Source organism: Ahaetulla prasina, chromosome 2 (assembly GCF_028640845.1).
Source record: "Ahaetulla prasina isolate Xishuangbanna chromosome 2, ASM2864084v1, whole genome shotgun sequence".
Taxonomy (NCBI): Eukaryota; Metazoa; Chordata; class Lepidosauria; order Squamata; family Colubridae; genus Ahaetulla; species Ahaetulla prasina.
In genome coordinates this window covers 203,376,055-203,396,877 of record NC_080540.1, presented here as the reverse complement: position 1 = coordinate 203,396,877, position 20,823 = coordinate 203,376,055, and the positions used below count along the sequence as shown (strand labels likewise).

At 36.3% G+C, this 20,823-nt stretch overlaps 1 protein-coding gene across 1 annotated transcript in view; it reads right to left on the bottom strand.

The window, feature by feature from the left end:
* The window catches only part of HOOK3 (hook microtubule tethering protein 3), a 64,967-nt gene extending 44,163 nt beyond the window's left edge, over positions 1-20,804 (bottom strand). Inside the window, exons 1-5 of the mRNA XM_058166283.1 lie at positions 20,537-20,804; positions 9,171-9,256; positions 5,514-5,586; positions 2,132-2,182; positions 1,209-1,341 (exon numbers count right to left, since the gene is read on the bottom strand). Coding sequence (XP_058022266.1) covers positions 1,209-1,341; positions 2,132-2,182; positions 5,514-5,586; positions 9,171-9,256; positions 20,537-20,593 — 400 coding nt within the window. The 5' untranslated portion in view covers positions 20,594-20,804. The remainder of the gene's footprint in view (positions 1-1,208; positions 1,342-2,131; positions 2,183-5,513; positions 5,587-9,170; positions 9,257-20,536) is intronic.
* Between the last annotated feature and the right edge of the window lie 19 nt (positions 20,805-20,823).

Genomic DNA, 20,823 nt, shown 5'->3' with positions numbered 1-20,823 from the left:
CTGCTTCATGACAATGAAAAACTAGTAATTTGTGTGAAAATCAACAAAAGGAACATGGAACACAAACAATGAAGCAATGAAACCAGGCTCAATAGCAGTAAATGTGAGAGGGACCTTGGAGTCCTAGTGAATAATCACTTAAATAGGAGTCAGCAGTGTGCAGCTGCCACCTTCAAAAAAGCAAATACAATCCTAGGTTCTGTTAATAGAGAGAGAGAATCAAGATCATGTGAAGTGCTAATACTGCTTTATAAAGCCTTAGTAAGACCACACTTGGAATATGCCTCTAGTTTTGGTCACCATATTATAAAAAAGATGTTGAGACTCTGCAAAGAGATGATTAGGGAGCTAGCGGCTAAAACATATGAAGAACGGTTGTAGAAATTGGCTTTGTCTAGTCTAGTGAAAAGAAGGACTAGGGGTGACATTATAGCAGTGTTCGAATATTTGAGGGACTGCCACAAAGAAGAGGGAGTCAATCTATTTTCAAAAGCACCAGAAGGCAAGAAAAGAAACAATGGATGGAAACTAATCAAGGAGAAAAGCAACTTACAACTAAGGAGAAATTTCCTGTCAGTGAAAACAATAAACCAATGGAATGGCTTGCCTTCAGAAGTTGTGAGTGCTTCATCACAGGAGTCTTTTAAGAAGAGACTGGACAGCCACTTGTCTGAAATGGCATAGGGTTGGACTAGAAGACCTCCAAGACCTCTCTTCTATCTCTGTAATTCTGTTATTCATAGTATTTAGGAAAATGAAATGTAATAAAACATAGTGATATCAAGCACAATAAATCAGTAAGGCCCGGGCATGTAGAAAGGGAAAGATGTACTCTTTAAAACCAATGCTATGAATGACTGAAAAACCAATCTGAAATGATTCAGAAATAATCTGAATCATTTCAGATGATTGTAGGTAAGCATAGCACTTCTCAAGTACTCAGTACTTACAGCAGTCTGATAAAAAATATGCTGCTGCTTTAAGGATTTCCAAGCAAATCTTAAAAGCACCAATGCCTTTTTCTCAGGTTGGCTCACTACTGACTCATTCTGGGTCAAATAGAAGACATTAAACTAATTTTCAGTTTTCTTAACACTCACCAAAGAAACTGAAAAAAAACAATGCCAATGATGTCTGTGTTAATAAAACAAACAAAAGCTGTATATCTAATTTGAATAATGTACCATTTTAATAAGATACCAACTAACCTTGTTTTTGTTCACAGTTTACAGCACAGCCTAAAATAAGCTGAAGCATTCTTCCAAGCTCTGCTGCATCAGAGTGCTCCCCAATCAAATTAACATCAGGAAGGATAAAATCATTAATTTGTTGCCCCAAAATCTGTGCAAGGATAAAAATATATTAACATATTTCCAGGTTCCAGGGCCAAAGTAAACAGAAATGCAGGATTAGGAATCTAATGAGAGGAAATTGTATTATTCATTCTGTAGAGTAACTACCAACCAGATGCATAAATCATTCCTTCCTGAATTCTGCAAAATCCTGTTTGCTAAACAACAAACAGAAAGCTTTTGTTTCTGTGTCTCTGACATAGCTGTCCTATTAATAAAATCTGTATCCCCATATCAATCATCTAGCAAAGCTCTCCAGCCAAGGAGTCCAAATGGTTGGGTTGTTCTTAAGTGGCTCAAATCTAGAAGTTTGCTTATCTTTACAGTACATCGCTGATGCTTCATGCTATTCATTGCATACAATGGTTATTCAGGCTCACTAATGTATAGAGGTTTTGACTCATTTACACAAGGGGACTAAGCACAATTGCACAAGAGTTGGTACTAACACCAAAACCTTTTACTTGTAATTCAAACAGCAATATTCTTCAGGTGTAAACCTGATTCTATTAAATGTGTTCAAGATCATCTTCATTAGGCTGATAAAGTATATATCAAAGAATTCATCTGCTTTCAAAACACACAAGCCTGCAATAAACCATGTTGTGTATTTATAAAAAATGGCAAATGCCGGCAGAGGAGGTGGAATTGTTCCTTTTTTTAATGTATTTTAATTGTAGGCAAGGTGTTTTTTAAAAGAGATCTAAAATCTTTGAAAAAATTATAGTAAACTAATCTACATATTATACTCAAAGAAAGGAACATATAAGAATTCTTACTTCATGGTTGTAATCCAAAATTCCTTTTAAAATTTTCTTCAGATTGCTCACCTTAGAGTGAAAGAAAAACAATTATTTTAAAAAAAGAATTATCCTAAATTACAATTAAAACAGAAGTTTACAAGAATTCATCATAACTTAAAGCAGAAGAGAAGTTTTTTGTTTTGTGGAGGGGTTTGCCAAAAAAGCCAATAACAAAAATCACAAAATTGTGATTCCACACTTTTCTGATTTTGGATTCTGTTTGATCACAGGAATACAAAAAAATCATCACATGTGATTGTTTATATCTCTGAATTTGGATTAGTATTCCCATACAACTGTGTTTAATAATTATTCAAATAAAAATATTTTGAATATCCCTATGAATACAAAATATATAAAGGCAAAGATTCAAAATCATATATTTATTGAGATTAGCATAACTTTCAAAATAGCCTCAACTACAACATTCGTAATTGTTTCTGATGGCGGGGGACCATCATATTTTTAGGAACATGAAAGCTATTAGATGTGCCCGAAAAGATGATTTCATTTAGGGTTTTTTTGTTCCATTTTTTAAATGTTTCAGACCATCCTGAACGAATTCATGAAAGTTTATGATTTTTATAACTTGAAAACAAGTTATTAGTACCCTGTGCTTTCAATTTTTAAACATTTCTCATTATAAACTAGACCCTACATATGAATTACTCATTTTTTTATAAAAAGTAATTCCAAGTATGACATTTTTGGCAAAGTGTCAAGACCAATGAAAGGGAATTCATTATTGTAACAGCAATCTAGCAACTGAAGGAAGCAAACTTTTTGCATAAACATGAGAGATTTCAAGCAAGTTCTTTTTAACCTAAACAAAAGAAAAATATGTCGCCAACTTAAGATGTGGTCTTGAGTCCCAAATAATAATAGAAGAAGTCCAATTCCACCCTGATATTCGATTGAAAACAATGAAATGAAGAATTCAAATTAAATAATATTTTTGTTGCTCCCTGGAGGTCATGAGATTCACTACAATTCATATATCTTAAGTCTGTAATATTCTTGCCAGTACTGCATCCTTCAAAATCCTTTAAATCAAAACTTGGTTCCATTACTATTTAGTTAGCTTTTAGATTAACATTTTGTGTTTTATATGTAAGTTCTACAAGCCACTAGAATCTTGGTTTCAAGTGACAAGCAAATCCCATAAGTAAGTAAGGAAACAAGCAAACTTTGTAATGAAACAATTATGTTTTGCTCTTCTATTCTGGGGCTTCCCGCCCTAGAAAAAAAAATCAGCAAATTCTTTCTTGTAGAAAATAAACAGACAAATGCATAAATAGGAAGTAAAACAACACACAGTCTAAGGAGAAACGCTTCTCAGGTAGCCTTCAATTAAACTCAGATGTCTTTGGATCACCCAACAGCAATATTTGTTGTATAATTCGATGTCTATCTAATAAAAAAATGCCACATGAAGATCAGTGAAGAAGAATGTGTCAGCTTGTCTCCACCATATAATTATTCATGTTTGGGCCATGTTTCACAATGACTCTTAATTAAATATAGTTTCTGAAGACTTAAATGCATTAGCAGCGCTAATAATTTTACATGTTGGAAAGACTGTGGGCTTTCATCTTTCTGTTAGTTTTTTCCATTGTTATCATCTAATGTGGTAGCAAATATTCAGCATTTCCTACTGATACAAGAGAACCTTAACTTTCCCCAGAATTTGATTTTGTGTCTCAGAAGGACTTAAATGTTATTACATGGAAACAAGAACCATCAAGAAAATTTTAAATAAATCATGAATCATCACAAAACCAGATTAAACAAAAAAAGTAATTTATGTGTACAATGATCTGCTATGGCTAAAGATCTGCCAAGAAGCAATTAAGCAAAGATTCAGCAAAAGCTTTTCAGACTTTAAAATCAATAAAGACAGAGAGTACTGAATGCAAATGTGCAGCACTCCCTTCCCATTGCATGATTTTCACTAGTCAAGAGGAATCTGGGGACTTGAGAGAAGCTCCCATTTTACCTCCACATCTGCAGGTAAGACTGAAAAAGACTTCAGTGGGAAGCAATTTTTGGCTTTTGCCTTCTGCAAAACTGTACTGCAAACATAAAAAGGAATAATTTAACATTTCAACCTATACTAGAGACCTTGGTCAACAACAAATATCTTGTCATTTATGTTTCTTCTATACTTAAGGCAGTTTATTTCAAATTCAAATTGGGTCTTCTGACAGAATAAAACAAGCTCTATTTGATAAGGTATCCCTATCCACCTTCTCATGGACAAATATGGTTAACCAAATATAGTTAACCAACTAAGTAAATATTTTGTTTTCACCATGGGACACCAGGCTTGAAAAAGTCAGTTGATAATAGAATAAATTTATTAAAATTTATCAATTCCATAAGTTTGTAGAATAGGGCAGGATAAAAATTTTGTAAATAAATAAAATATATTAAAATATGCTCGATTTGAAATTTTCAAATAATGGTATCTACATGGGGCAACTATATTATCAGAAGCCTCAATAAGTACTATTGATGGGGGGAAGAGGGTCATATCGATTATCGCTCTTCCTTCTTTTATACAGTTTTCTTCTCCATACAAAAGCCCCGGGAGAGATTAATAAATAAAACTAGTAAAACCTTACGTATGCAAATGCAGATTTTTCATAATTATATGAGAGTTTATCAATGTTGTCAGGCGTGAACAACCAGACCCAAATGTGTAGACTATACACTAGCTACTTGATTGCTGAAGCCTATTTCACAGCAATTTTTTCAGAGTGGCAGTTTGTCCCTGGGAAAGACTAGATAAGATTCAACGGCAATGAAGTGGGGGTTGGACCTTGTCCTCTTGTGTATACTTAATAATTACAGATTGCTCCCCTGCTTGACCCCACCTCCTGACTGGAACAGCCTCTCTCCAACAATGTGAAGTCATTTAGATCCTTGCTTCAGTACGATTGATGTCTTATATCTCATTTTTTCTTATTCATTATCAGTATACTATAGTCCCACCCAGATTAGATAAAGCAGAATAAACTGGGTTAAAATCCCACAAGGAAAAATTATTTCTGTAAGAAAATGCTATATACCTGACATGCAGTAGCATGGATTTAAACTAGAAGCTTCAAATAATTGACAATAAGAGTTATTAAATATTTTAATAATGCTTAAAATTGAATAGACGTTTTACTGCTTTTTAATAAGAGTCTTAACTTGAATCTTGCAGAACTGTATGCAAAACAAAACAAACAGTTGTGGTAAGTTGACCAAAACCCTCATTTTTTTCCATTTTTGTTGTAAAATGTGGTAGCGAATATTTCAGCATTTCCTACCGATACAAGAGAAGAGAAAAGATATAATTAAGCAATAAAAATACCTTCAATCTCCAATTGTCTCCTACTTCTCTTTTTATTCTATTTAGCCAATTTTCATCAAAATATGTTGGATCTCTGAAAAAATAAAAGCAAAATATGTTGTTAAAAGTATTTTCTTTCAATATTTCTCTCTACACACATACACAAATACACACATGCATATAATACCATGTCTGCTTACACAAAATTACAATTTTATCAACTAAAAATCCTATAATTCTGATATTTAAAAAATGTTTTTTATGCTATATTCCTTGGCAATCAAGATTATTTGGAAACGGTTTCCAGAAATTTGAATAGCAATGACTTAAAAGTATTTTCATACAACATGAAGCACAAGACATTCACATTAAATATGTTTACATTTTATTATTATCCCACTTTTTTTACATTCCAAAACATTTGATAAATTAAGAATATTTTTCTTTTCTATACCAAATTATATAAATCATTCACAGGTTTATAATTATTTAAGTCCTACCTATAATCCTATTCCTATATGGCTAGCTATTCAAGTTACCCTCAACATTTAATTGATAATATCAGAGTATAAACTTCCAATCAAAATCTATTTATTATGCACTTGTAGAATTCATATAATAAATCACCAGAAGCATTGTCAGTAATTCTCTTTGAAAATTATTTATTTACAAGAGTTTATATTTAACAAAAGCATAAATCAGAATTCACAATTTCCCATAAATCATGGTTCACCAAAACCAGAGCAATTACTTTTAATTGAAATTTTATACACATACAAACATAAAATAACAATTCCAGATATGAGAAAACTTGATACATCCTTCTGTTAATTTAATTTTTGAATTTTTCAGTAATTTATTCAAGAAGAGTAATTGACCATACTTTAACAAACTATTTTTGAATTGTTATCAATAAATTTCCACTGCTGGGTCATTATTAATTAGATGAAAGTAAAATATAACAAGTTCCTTATTATATAATTTAATAGTATATTTCATTTCCTTGTTATATAATTTATCCTAATATGACACATCTTTATACAAAATAACAACTCACACCTGAGGTCTACTTTTAGCATATAGAAAAACTCATGCACCCTACCTCAAGAGCTTGTTTCTGAATAAGTCACTTCTCTGACTTAAAAGTGGGAAAACCTTTTTAGCTATTCATAAGAACTGTCCAAGCTATCTTTTCTGTACCTAGGTTCTAATGGGTCAAAGGATTCTATTTATACCTTATGCCTTGGCACACAATTTAAGAATTGCTGATATAGTACTTTTTGGGGGTATGCCTTTCTACAGCTACAAAAGCTGCTTCATCCTACTATTTGATTAACAAATTAGTTGTAGAAGCATGTTGTCATTCCCCTATACATTCTTTTTAAGTTATTACATTCACAGTTTCCACACAAACACATTTATTTAAATGCATATTTGGAAAAACACATTTCATTGTGCTCACATTTCCCCAATTATAAGATAGGAAGTGAAACTTCCCTTAACACATGATCCTCTAATCAATATTACTAGCAGAGGTAGAACATGACTATATTCTATTAATGAATATAATCATGCACTCTTGAATTTGATATACCAAAGTTTATTAATGTTGGTCACCTTAAGATTGTATCTTTTGAAATGGCTGGGTTTACATATGCTAAACCATGGTTTATTTCAATCATGGCTGTTGGAATAACATCAGTGAGTGAGCTAACATATTATACTACACAATAAACAATGTATAACAAACTCTGCTCCGCCTGACTTGGCATACTTAAAATCTCTTATGAATTGCTTAGAAAACTTGATATCCTATCTTCCTCAACTCAGGGCCCTGGGAAACAACCCTTTTCAAATATATAATCTACCAGTTCCTTGCTCATCTCATCAACTTAAGTGAACTTTGATAATAATTGCTAAATTAGTGGCTTTACCTCTAGTTCCCAGTGTATTGCTGTTTGCTGGTCAGAAGACAGACAACTGTCAGTCAAAATAATCCAATTTCAGGAACAAAAAATCTAATAATATATCCTTTATTCTCACTGTTCTTGCAGTTCCTAGCTATCTCTGGGATCAGCTAACAGCAGGTGATGCTATTACATATGTCTAATGGATTAGTTTCTCTCAGTATGTAAATTCTTCAACTTTACGCTATACCTGTGCAGAACATTATTTTCTTTGCTACTCTCCTTTTATCTTCTGTTAAGTAAAATTTTAAGTTAAGTAAAGGTTTTAAACGTTAGGATCATCCAACACAGATGCTTTACATGAAAAGATGCCAGATGTTCAAAGCTGGCTTCAGAAAAGGCCAAGAAACATGAGACATTAATGCTGATGCATGCTGGGTAACTGAGAAAGCCAAATTATACCAACAAGAGGTCAGTATGCATTCATTGTTTGGTGAAAGCTTTCAATTGTATCATTTATGTCTAGCTGTAGAATGTGCTTGGAAAAATAGAAATCTTAGAACATCTTGTCATTCTCACATGAAACCTAGAGACTGGCCAGAAAGCCATAGTTCGGACAGAACATGGTGAAAAGGATAAAGATAAAGGGAAGTATGCACTTCCCTTATTTATTCAATCTATATGTGGAATCTGTCTGTCTGCCTGTCTATTTCAGCAATAGAGACGAAAGCGAATTTTACACGGTCTCAACAAACAGTCATAACAAATACTACTCTGGAAAAATAGTAATACAGATATTTTATTAAACAAACATTCACTGGCAATGTTTTGTCATTTTCTAATTACAGCATAATTTAGTGAACATGCAGATCTACTTTAATTGTTTAATATGTATTTTTTTCCGCCTCTTGCATTCCCCATCTTAGAATATAGGTTTGGGGTTCCTCTTTTTTTCCTATGGAAGCTACTATATAAGACACATATTTATTCCATTGGATATAAGTCTGTCAGTATTTTCAATAATCTATTTAACTGAATTAACTGAAAATGTTGTATTGGATAACCAAATGTAAAAAAAGGCCACCCCTCCCCATAAAAAAAACTTTTGTATATACTTTTGATAAAAGTAACATGTTTATCTTCAATATTACATTCTCAGTAGATCCAAAAAGACCCTGTCATTTTGTAGAAATGACTAGCCTTTTTTCAAATTGAAAGAAGGCTAGTCATGAGCTGCGGTGGCACAGTAATTACAGAGCAGTACTGCAGGCTACTTCTGCTGATCACCGGCTGCTAGCAGTTTGGCAGATCGAATCTCACCAGGCTCAAGGTTGACTCAGTTTTCCATTCTTTCAAGGTCAGTAAAATGAGGACCCAGATTGTTGGGGGCAATATGCTGACTCTGTAAACCGCTTAGAGAGGGCTGTAAAGCACTATGAAGCAGTATATAAATCTAAGTGCTATTGCTATTGCTATGTTAATATGATAATTCAGTAAATATTAATCTTTTTACAACAGTCTTATTAAAGTTTGATCTTAGTATAAATTACTTCCTAAATTATATTTCTCTTATCTACATATTTGTATTTTCTGTGCTTAAAAAAAAGTATTACCTTAACTAGATAGTTTATTAATTCTTACTGTCTTAAAAATCATTGCCCAATTGTAAGAAAACTAGAGGTAATAAAATGAAACAGAAAACTGACACTATTTTTCTGATGCAGAGAACTGAATATGATTTTTTTTATTTACAAAAAAAAAATCATCTCACATCTTTTGAAGTACTTGAGCCATCACAACTCCATTTGTTAAATCTTCTACAGTCTGGCATGGTGCTTCAACATTAAATGTCTGGATCTGAAAAGAAAGAAAGTTATATTTAGTCAAGCTATCTCAAATGCATTACTCCAATACATCAAGAGGTTTCAGAAGTTGTACAAAGCTACAAAGTTGTACAAAGAGCTGCTGGAAGAAGTGATAAAATATACAAATTAAACCAAAAAAATAAATACAAGATCTTGATGATTATTGACATAATTAATGAATGGGTGAATTTATTTCTGTAAACTTCAAAGACCCTATTTTAGCATCACATCTGTAAGAAAGCAATTCTTTCTTTGCCCTTTAATTAGCTTCAATGGATTAAATATAGTATAGTAATATGTGTAAAAGCAACATTTGAAAATATGTATTCACATACTACCTTCAAAAACCAGTAATACCTGAAAAAGGTATACAAAAATTATGATTAGTTATAAATCTTCCCTAAGAAATGAAGCTCAATTCAAAGGAAATATGTCCTTTGTCTATTTGAACCAAAGATTCTTCATCTTTTTACCAATTTTTTTTGCTGTAAGGATTCCACCAGGGTAGTGTCTGGTCAGAAATTACTGAAGTGTTAATTGATTCTTCCCCAAAGAAAGAAAATCACAAATATCTGCAAAACAATAAAGCAGTAGCTGTATGTAGCACTTTAATGTTTTTTCAGAAGCAACATGGAGTTTGGCCTCTCCTATCTTAAAAAAAAAGGGGGGGAGGGGACACGAGAGGACAGGCTATTCTCTTCTTCCTGTACTCTATGCAGAAAATGCATTCTACAAAATAGTCTGGAAGAGGAGGGTGAAAGAAGCTAAAAACCAATGGCAGCATACTCCAAAGAATGAACTTTTATGAAAGCCCCACCCTCTAATGAACCAGTTCTCCATTTTACTAGATTATAAACTTTTTTGCCATTCAATTTATTTCTAGTTCTATTCTTGATCCCAAACTGCAAATTAAGAAGAAACAACTAGAATATTTAAAATAGGTCTACTTCCTTTTATTAGGCAGATTTTAAGAAATCTGTCTATCATCCGGACAACACACTGGAAAATGGTCAGATATTGCAGCTAGGCTTATCTTACAACTACGATATCTATCCAGTTGACTAAAGTTCAAGAGACTAGAGAAATAATCAAGTTGAGAAGAAGTCTGATCCAGAATTGGAAAAAATAATGAACTTGTATTATGACGAAATCAATATACATCCGCTAAATCAGGGGTCCCCAACCTTTCGGACCTCAGGGACCATTAACTTCATAATTTTAAATCCCGCAGACCACTAATATGATTTGCCTAATGACCGGTTGGGTGGATATGGCTAGGTGGTCATGTGACTGGGTGAATGTGGCCAACTCAATGTAACTCACATTGAGGGGTGCCTAGCTGGCCTCTACTCGCCGCTCTCCTTCCACCCACTCCTCCCCTGCCCACGCGGGCTCCTTAGGGCCCTAACAGGAAGCAGTTGTTGGAGCTAAGCAGCCACCATGAGAAAGAGTTGGCAAAACAGCTGGCTCAGTTCAAATCTGGCCGAGAAGGAGGGTCAGCAGAAACACCTCACTGAGGACTACGAGCATAGGCTTTCCAAGCAGAGGGAAGACCTGCGGGAGTGCAAGGCCAGGTGCAGGCGCCTGGAAGCTCAGCGGGCTGAGATGGTCAGTCAGTTCCAGGGCATGAGGCAGTCCCACTGGAACGAGGCCCTCTGCCTCTTCGACACCAGCAGCGCTTTCCTCCAGCCCCGCATCAGGAGGCTGAAGCAGACCCCAATTCAGAATTTCTGCCCCCCTCCGACCCACACAAAAATTCCCCGAAGGGGGAGGCTCTCTGCAGCAACACAAACGTTCATTGCATGTATCCATCCTAGGGGGTGTAGTTTGAGGACCCATGATTTAGTGCAATAGAAAAAATGCAAATAATTTGCTGTGGACCACCAGTTGGTGACGACTGCGCTAAATGGAATTCCAACACATGTAGGGGTTATAAACTTGGTAATGTGTACCAAGTGGTGTTTAAAAGTTAACATTCTGAATGTGCAATATTTCTACATAAATAGGACCCAGAACACTATCTGTTCTCCACACAAGTCCTAAAAGTAAATAAAGAGAGAACAATGTCAAAAATATTATACTTGTTCATTTATTCATTGTAGAAAATTATCCAAAGCTATGTACTTATGTCCAGCAAATCTATATAAACCTTTGCTTTCAAGTATCGGTAATTGATATGTATCCTTGGGTACCAATATCTGCTATATTTCTGATAACTGTTGACCAGTCCTACACGCTATCTTTGAGGAATTTTAGCCCATTCCTCTTTAGAGAAAATTTCAGCTCAGGTATGTTGGCAGGCTTCCTTGTGCAGAAAACAGATAATGTTAGATTACATTTATCCAGAAATATTGAAAATTCCAAAGAGTTCACAAACATTTAAGAATCTTTTTATGTGTGCAGTTGTGTATGTGTCACAAACCAACACAAGAACTAAAACTTGATTACAGGCCTCAGCCATTTGACTGACTTCCCTATTTTTTAAATAAAATATTCAAAATATTGAAAAAAAAACAGATCCAGGAAACTACAGACCTATCAGCCTGACCAGGGAAGATTCTGGAAAAGATAATCAAGCAACGAATCACCAAACACCTAGAAGCAAACCAAGTAATAACCAAAAGCCAACATGGGTTTGTCAAAAACAGATCATGCCAGACTAATCTCATTGCATTCTTTGACAAAATGACAAAATTAGTGGACCAGAAGAATGCTGTTGATATAATTTATTTGGACTTCAGTAAAGCATTTGATAAAGTAGACCATAACCTACTACTAGATAAAATAGAAAAATGTGGGTTAGACAGCATCACCACCAGATGGATTCGTAACTGGCTGACCATCTGCACTCAACGTGTAGTCCTCAATGGAACTACATCCACATGGAGGGAAGTATGCAGTGGCGTACCCCAAGGCTCTGTTTTAGGCCCAGTACTCTTCAACATCTTCATCAATGACTTGGACAAGGGAATAGATGGGGAACTCATCAAATTTGCAGATGACACCAAGCTGGCAGGAATAGCCAACACTCCAGAAGATAGGCTCAAGATACAGAAGGATCTTGACAGACTTGAACATTGGGGGCTATCTAAGAAAATGAAATTCAACAGCGAAAAAAGTAAGGTTCTACATTTAGGCCAAAAAAACAAAATGCACAGGTACTGTATATGTGGTACCTTGCTCAATAGTAGCAACTGTGAGAGGGATCTTGGAGTCCTAGTGGACAGCCATTTAGATATGAGCCAGCAGTGTGCAGCAGCTGCCAAAAAAGCCAACACAGTTCTGGGCTGCATAAACAGAGGGACAGAATCAGGATCACATGAAGTGTTAATACCACTTTATAATGCCTTGGTAAGGCCACACTTGGAATACTGCATTCAGTTTTGGTCGCCATGATGTAAAAAAGATACTGAGACTCTAGAAAGAGTGCAGAGAAGAGCAACAATGATTAGGGGACTGGAGACTAAAACATATGAAGAATGGTTGCAGGAACTGGGTATGTCTAGTTTAATGAAAAGAAGGACTAGGGGAGACATCATAGCAGTGTTCTCAGGGGCTGTCACAAAGAAGAGGGAGTCAAGTATTCTCCAAAGTATCTGAAGGCAGGACAAGAAGTAATGGGTGAAAACTAATCAAGGAGAGAAGCAACTTAGAACTAAGAAGAAATTTCCTGACAGAACAATCAATAAGTGGAACAACCTGCCTGCAGAAGTTGTGAGTGCTCCAACACTGGAAGTTTTTAAGAAGATGTTGGATAGCCATTTGTCTGAAATGGCTATCCAGGTAGGGTTTCCTGCCTGGGCAGGGGGTTGGACTAGAAGACCTCCAAGGTCCCTTACAACTCTGTTATTATGTTATGTTAATATCCATATAAGAGAATAACAGAATTGCAAGGAACCTTGGAGATCTTCTAGTCTAACCCCCTGCTTAGGCAGGAAACCCTACACCACTTCAGACAAATAGTTATCCAATATCTTCTTAAAAACTTCCAGTGGTGGAACATTCACAACTTCTGGAGGCAAGTTGTTCCACTGATTAATATATAAATTAATCAGTGGAATATAATATCCACTGATTATATAAAGCAGGGGTGTCAAACTCAAGGCCCAGGGTCCGGATCTGGCCCATGGGATGCTTAGATCTGGCCTGCGGAGACACCCTGGAAACAGCAAAGGACTGGCCCACAGTGCTTCTGCCAGCAAAAACGGAGCTTGGGAGGGCCACAGGTAGTCCACTCTGTTTTCGCTGGCAGAGGGTTGCTGGAGGCCGTCGCAGCTGAAAATGGAGCTCAGGAGCCCATTTTCGCTGGCAGAGCGTTCGGGCCTAACAGGCACTCCCAACACAAGTGACGTCAAGCTGGCCATGCCCCCTCTGCCCCCTCCCAGGTCAAATACAACCCTGATGAGGCCCTCAATGAAATTGAGATTGACACCCCGATATAGAGCATCTGTATGAGCCTGAGAAAATAAATGATTCAATATAATTCCCAGAAGAATTAAATACCAACATTAAAAACATATCCTTCTGGATTAGAAGTCCTCGACCTTCGACCACACTTGAGCCTAAAATTTTTGTTGCTAAGCAAGACATTTGTTAAGTGAGTTTTGCCCCATTGTACAATCTTTCATGCCACAGTTGTTAAGTGAATCACCGCAATCATTAAGTTAGTAATACAGTTGTTCAGTTAACCTGGTTTCCCTATTGACTTTGCTTGCCAGAAGGTGGCAAAACGATGACAGGTAATTGAGACACTACAACCATCCTAAGTATGAACGAGTTGTCAAGCCTCCGAAGTTTGATCATGTGACCATGTGGATCATGCAACTGTGGTAACTGTAAAGAACAGACACTGTTTTCAGTGCCGCTGTAACTTGAAACGGTTACTAAATGAACTGTTAATAACCTGTACTTATTTTTTGTTTAATTATAAAATGTAAACATTTTTGGATCAAAATACAGTGACCATACCTCAAACAATTCTGCATTGTTAATATTATGTACAATCGCATGAAAACATTTAGACAGCCCTAGTTTAATTGTATGTTTCAAGGAATTCTTAAGTGAAGAAATGCTGACACAACCGGCATGTGGTAGTTAATTAAACAGATCTTTCTGAAAATTCGAATATACTTGACATACACAATTGTTCTCAGCACGTACCACTGAAAATAACTTATTTCAGTAGAAACAGGAATATCTTTGTATAATGGCACATAAAAGTATAAACAGTGATATGTTTGCAAATTTACTTAAAAGGCAATGTTTCCATATTGAGATTTTCCACCACTGGAGACCGAAAATATTCAATCAAAATCCTTTAAAAAAAACAACAGGAAGTTAACACCCTGAAAAAAGGAGAAACATTTTTAGCCTGCTTATGTTCACTTAAATGCTAGATGGTTTTATTTGGAAATGTTTTAACTGAACAAGCCTGTTGTCCTACTGCCCATTTAATCCACTCTAACCAGTTTTTGCAATGTTCACAAACAGGTTAGGACACTTGGATGGTCATGAGAAGTTTTCTGAACATCTCAACTACAGGTTTAATATATTTGGCAGCATGTAGCTGACTTTCGTGCGTGTCAAATTGTAAACAAGATCAGCCCTGCTTATTAATGGATGGCAGAATTACTTCTGAACCCCGTGGATGTAAGTTAGACTGGTAAGCCAAATAAAAAACTCTTAGAAGAAGTAAATGACAAAGCACTTCTGTAACATTGCCAGAAAAACTGCATAATGTAATTACTGTTCCATGACTCAAACTTAGCTCTCTTAATCTAAACAAGCTCTTGGTAACTTTGCAGAATATTTCCCCTGTAATTAATTATAATCCTTTTGAATAAAAATTCTGAAGTCATTTTTTATTGTAACTATCAAAATTGAGCAAAACTATTACAAATTAGAATAGGGGTTCTTTTGCTGCTGCATAGTACTTGGACTTAGCAATATTTTATTTATTAATTTTATTGCTTCTAGCTGCCTTAAAATCAAAGGAAGTAATATTTTTCATTATTTATATACTAACATTTTCCACAAAACTAATAGTGACAACATGAACAAGCCTTTCAGACATCATGTTTGTAATGCAATAAGACATGTTTTATCTGATCTGAAATGACTTGAATGGTTTATACTTCTTTCCTCCTCATTCTACCTCTTGTGTAGTCTCTCTACTCCCTCAGCACAATAAATCCAATTTTTGTGTGGAATCTGAACTAAAAAACTCAAAAGTTCAAAACTTACTCAGTGTATTTCCTAGTTTGGTCAATGACACATAGAATTCCCAAATTAAAACAGAAAAAAGAGAGTGTACAGGATCCATTCTCAATCCAATAAATCGAGAGTTTTCAAGCTTTTTCAGACTATGGAATTTGTTCCTTTAAAAAAATTTCTCAGAACACTTGACAAAAAGACAAAACTCTAAGAGATAGAAAACAGGATCCATTCCAGTAAACCAAGTTGTGTTTTTTTTTTTACCTTTAGTCTTTCCCAGAACCCTGATATGTTCCCTAGGATTCTACAGAATCCAAGTTTCTAGAGTTCCACAGAACAGTTTCAAAACCCCTGCAATAAACCATGATGGGCTAGAATTTTTTTTTTTACATCTGAATTGGGCTTCTGTTTCTTGTTACTGTGACACACAAATGGCTCTTTTAGAATGTTACTATGCTAAAAGTCAACTTTCAAAACCTACTATTTCACTGCCAAAGTACTACTGTATGAAAAAGAATGCACAAAAAGTTGCAGATAATATTTACTCTGTGTATCTGCTTCTTTGGATGCCAGGCCATAATGCCAAACACGAGTAGTAAAATTTAAAAAAAAAGTTCTGAACTACTGAGTCCTGAACAGTATTTGAGAATTAAAGACTATGACAAAGATAGCTCAAGTTAGGAAATACGTTGATCAGATCTTTTTTCTGAATTTTAATTGCTACCAGCAAATTATTTCTGCACTGTGTTATTTTCTATATTATGTACTGTATGCTACTATAAATTATTTTTTACATTAATTAACCATTTAGAAATCAGTATGAAATTCCTTGATATTTTCATTTCTATCCTATCTTGGATATGTTTTTAAACACAATACAATTTCTGCAGTTAAAATTAATACACATAACGAAAAATCTGAAAATATTTTCCGAAGATTGTGCTACAATAATATTTAATTACAGTGCCCAAATATGTAAGACTTCCATTCTGGGTCAAATAATGATACATTATAACAATATTGCCTGAACATTTGTGATAGTTACCTATTATACATTATTTCAGATTAGCAAGCCTATGAGCAATATAAAAACCAGTCAAAATAATTAATTGATTCTACATATGACAGCTTTCTAGGGTATTATATGGAAGTACTTGAAAATCTGATTTATTTGAGGGCTTGGCTTCAGTGCAGAATTTACATTACATACTTTAATGGTTAAAAGAATTTACATTACATACTTTAACGGTTAAAAGTATTGTGGAGCCTGAGAAATATATTTAATGCTAGTGTTTTGTGTCTGAATTAAGCTCTTCAGAGGAACCATAAGAAATCTGGCTCTCTTAACAGTTGGCTCTCGCTATATAAAGTAATATAAAAAAGTTTAGTACTATTTTCATCATATCTACAAAATAGTAACATTTCATTTTAATTAAGATATAAGCAGGTTTAATTAAGGATTACAAGCTTCACTTTTTCTTCTCAAAAATTACACTGCTTTTGGTTTGAAGAAGAGAAAGAAAATAGTGGCCCATAAGACGACAGCTGATACTTCTTCTATAAAGGCTGACTTTCAGAGTAAGCCTCAAAATACCGGGATGGGGATGGAGCTTCCATCTACATAATGTTCCTTGATTTCTCAGTTTTCAGTACTGAATATTGTTGACTCATTCTAGTCCAGCTGCGGGAGTTAGCAATGGGAGGCACAATGCTTCAGAGATTCACCTCCTTCCTTAGCAGTCATTTCCAGTTGGTGTTTGCAGTAGGGGGGAGAGATCATGTCCGTGAACTCTCACTTGTAGGGTAGGTCAGGACTCGACCCTCTATTCTCTCCTGTTCAACATCTACATGAAACCATTGGGTGAGTTCATCTGCTAATTCAAGGTGATATTCCTATGCTGATGAAACCCAACATTACATCTTTATCCTGAGCAGCACAATTGAAGTATATTGACCCAGAGTCTGGAAGCTGTTCAGGTCTAGACAGGACAGGACAGACTTTGGCTCAGCTGATTGGCTGTGGCTGTTTGGGTCCCCTAGGTTGTGGATGTTAAGACTGGTGTGCAACTTGGCAATCCTTCTGGCATTGCAGCTATGGCTTACAGTTGGTAGCAGCAGTGATCAGGAGGGTCTTTGCACTGGTTCATTTTGTGCACCAGTTGCACCCTTGCCTCAATCATGAAGCCTTACCAACAGTGACACATGTCTTGATCCTCTCTTAATTATATCACATGCACTCTACATGGGGCTGCCCTTGAAGATTAATCCTGGAGGCTACACCTGGCAGCAACATAAGCAGTCACATAAGTAAGCACATAAGAAAGCAGTTTCCTTTATTTACCAATAAAATTATTACTAATTTAGTTTCCAATAAAATCTAACAAAAGTCATTGGAGAAATTCTAAAATAATTATATTCCAAACTATACCCGAAATCAATGTTTTATAAACATTTTTTCTCTCGGGACCCCTCTGCAGTTTTAAGAATTGTGGTGGATTCTAAAGAATCTTTTGTATGTGTTATGGTGTTTATCTATATTTACTGTATTAAAAATTAACATTGATACATTTGCTGTTATTACTGCTTTTCACAATTGTTTGATGGGATTTTTACTACATTGCTTTTCAACGTAGTTGTTGATCCTGCAGATCCTTGAGGTGGTCTCGAGGATCCGAGGGATTGTCAGACTGCACTTTGAGAAATGCTGTCCCGATGTCTATAACTTCATATAATTAATTATAAAATTATTAGTAATGTTTCATGCCACATGAAATAGAGTACCATGGAGTAATTAATGATAGAATCCAGGAAAATACATGTTTAGGAATATTTTAAATCAATGATGCTTCGAAACTGAATCGTTCACTTCCAGAAGCATTTGATGCTTTTGTCAACATAATGAATGCAGCATCATGTGGTTGGAATGCAAGCTCTCCTCTTTCATATATGTACACGTACAAAAGAAATGGGGCTTGCAACATCACAGTATATTACTTTCGTTCCTCCTCACCTGCCCTCTCTGTTGTTCGTGTGTAAATTTTTATTTAAGGTCTAGATGAAATCTGAAGATAGTCTATTTCTAAAAATATATTTTCTTCATAAATTTAACCAAGAGCATATCATGCTTAAGTCTGCAAATGGCTTATAAATAAAGATTCAATCATCCAGGCCAAAAGTATCTTAAAAGGTTAAATCATGGCAACTGGACCAAAGTTTATTGAAGTTTTTCATTTTGGGGAGAAACTCCCTACAGTCTGTATGGCAAGAGTTGGTTCTTTCCAACGACTGACTCCCTGCTTACCCAAATTTTGACTGAAGAAATTACTTGGATAAGTAATGAAACATCTCAGTTTTTAACAAACTTTTGTCCAGTTGTCATGATTTAACATTTTAAGATAGATTTGCAAATGGAAGTAACTTATGCAATCTCACTTGCAATAGAGTATTTTCTTTATGAAAGAGCCCTAACACTTCTTTTGGGAGAATTAGGACAATCATGAATAACTGTGTTTTTAATATGGATTTATGTATTTCAAGAATGTAAACATTTTAAATGCCCACACACCTACCTAGCTGAATGCGCACAGACTGGTTTGGATACAACCCTGAAATACTATGCATGTTGGGACTCATCTTCTCTCTCCATGGTACCTTACAACATAGAGAGAAACATCTAATACATCTTCAATATAAAACTGCATCTTTGTACATCAACAAATAAGGAGTCCTGTAGAAATAACTCCTCTCTCCCACTAGAAATACTTATGCATGCCCTACATGAAAGGAATGCAGGAGACCAATTCAGAATGCAATTACAACAGGATGTGGTAACAGAATACAGAGACCTCAAACTAAGTATGGATATACCAAACTAGATAACATTTTAATATTCTTGGCTGGACAGGTTCTAAATAATACTTTGAATACAGATATTCACCACTATCGTAAAGATTCTAAATAATCTCCGGAGGCATAAAATTATTAACCACCCCTGTACCCAAAGAGCAATGAGTCTTAAATAATAAGTAGCTCAAGGTTAACTCAGCCTTCCATTCTTATAGAATAGAACGGAATATAATAGAATTATTTATTGGCCAAGTGTGATTGGACACACAAGGAATTTGTCTCCAGTGCATAAAAAGCCTTTCAAGTGTACATACAAGCAGTAAGTAATAAATCATGATCATACCCGTCGTAAAATACATTCATAATAAATCATAAAGATAGAAACACTGTTTTATAAAATAAAACGAGGACCCAGATTGTTGGAGGGGGGAGGCAATAGGGCGACACTGCAAACTGCTTAGAGCAGGGGTCTCCAACCTTGGCAACTTTAAGCCTGGAGGACTTCAACTCCCAGAATACCCCAGCCAGCAAAGCTGGCTGGGGAATTCTGGGAGTTGAAGTCCACCAGGCTTAAAGTTGCCAAGGTTGGAAACCCCTGGCTTAGAGAGTAAAGCACTGTGAAGCGGTATATAAGTCTAAAGGCTACTGCTAGCTCTTCGCCCTTTCTTTCCAGGATTGCACAGCAACGAGCCAGCCCAAACAGTCAACTTTTTTTTACCAACAACGGGGGGAAACAGCATTTGAAAGACGTGAAATGCATTTCAAGGAAGGCAGAGGGAGGGGGGGGATGCTTTTAAAGGGATTGAAAGGACAGCTATTTTAACTCAGCCCCGGTAAAAATAAAAAATAAAAAAAAAAGGCAGCATCCCTGCCTCGGCCAAGAACAAAAAGGAAGCTGCGTGGAGCCTTTCTCGCCCGCAGTTGCAGCCCCCCACCGGCCCCCTGGTAAGACCTGCACGCAGGGCCATCTGCAGCCCACCCACCCCCAATTTAACGTTCCCTCTTCTCTCGCGTTCAGCTCCCCCCACCCCGCCTCTTTAGAGCCCCGAATTTAAAAAGCACAACTTCAGAGGACGAAGTAACGCCCCGCTACTTCGGAGACCGGCTCGCGCGGCGGGCGACAAGGGGAAAGGCAGGCAAGGCCGAGCCGGGGCGGCGGAGGCTGCCGGCGACAGCATAGGCGTTGCTCAGCCCGGGGCCTCCCGTCACTCACCCAAGTGAGCAAGCTCTCCCCGAGCTCGGCCCGCTCCAGACTCTCGACGTTGAACATGGCTCAGGGCGGACGGGCGGACGGGCGGGCTTCCCCCTTCCAAAGCGGCGGGCAGCCGAGGTCTTTAATAGGCGCCTTCCGGTGACACCTCCGCCTTTTCTCGCCTTCGCCCTTTCTTCTCTTCTCCCACCCTCACCTCACCCGACACGCCAAACCCAGGCCGGCAAAGAGCCGCGCCGGGCCGGGCAGCTGTAACGCAAGACACGTCACCGGGTCCCGTCGGGATCCGC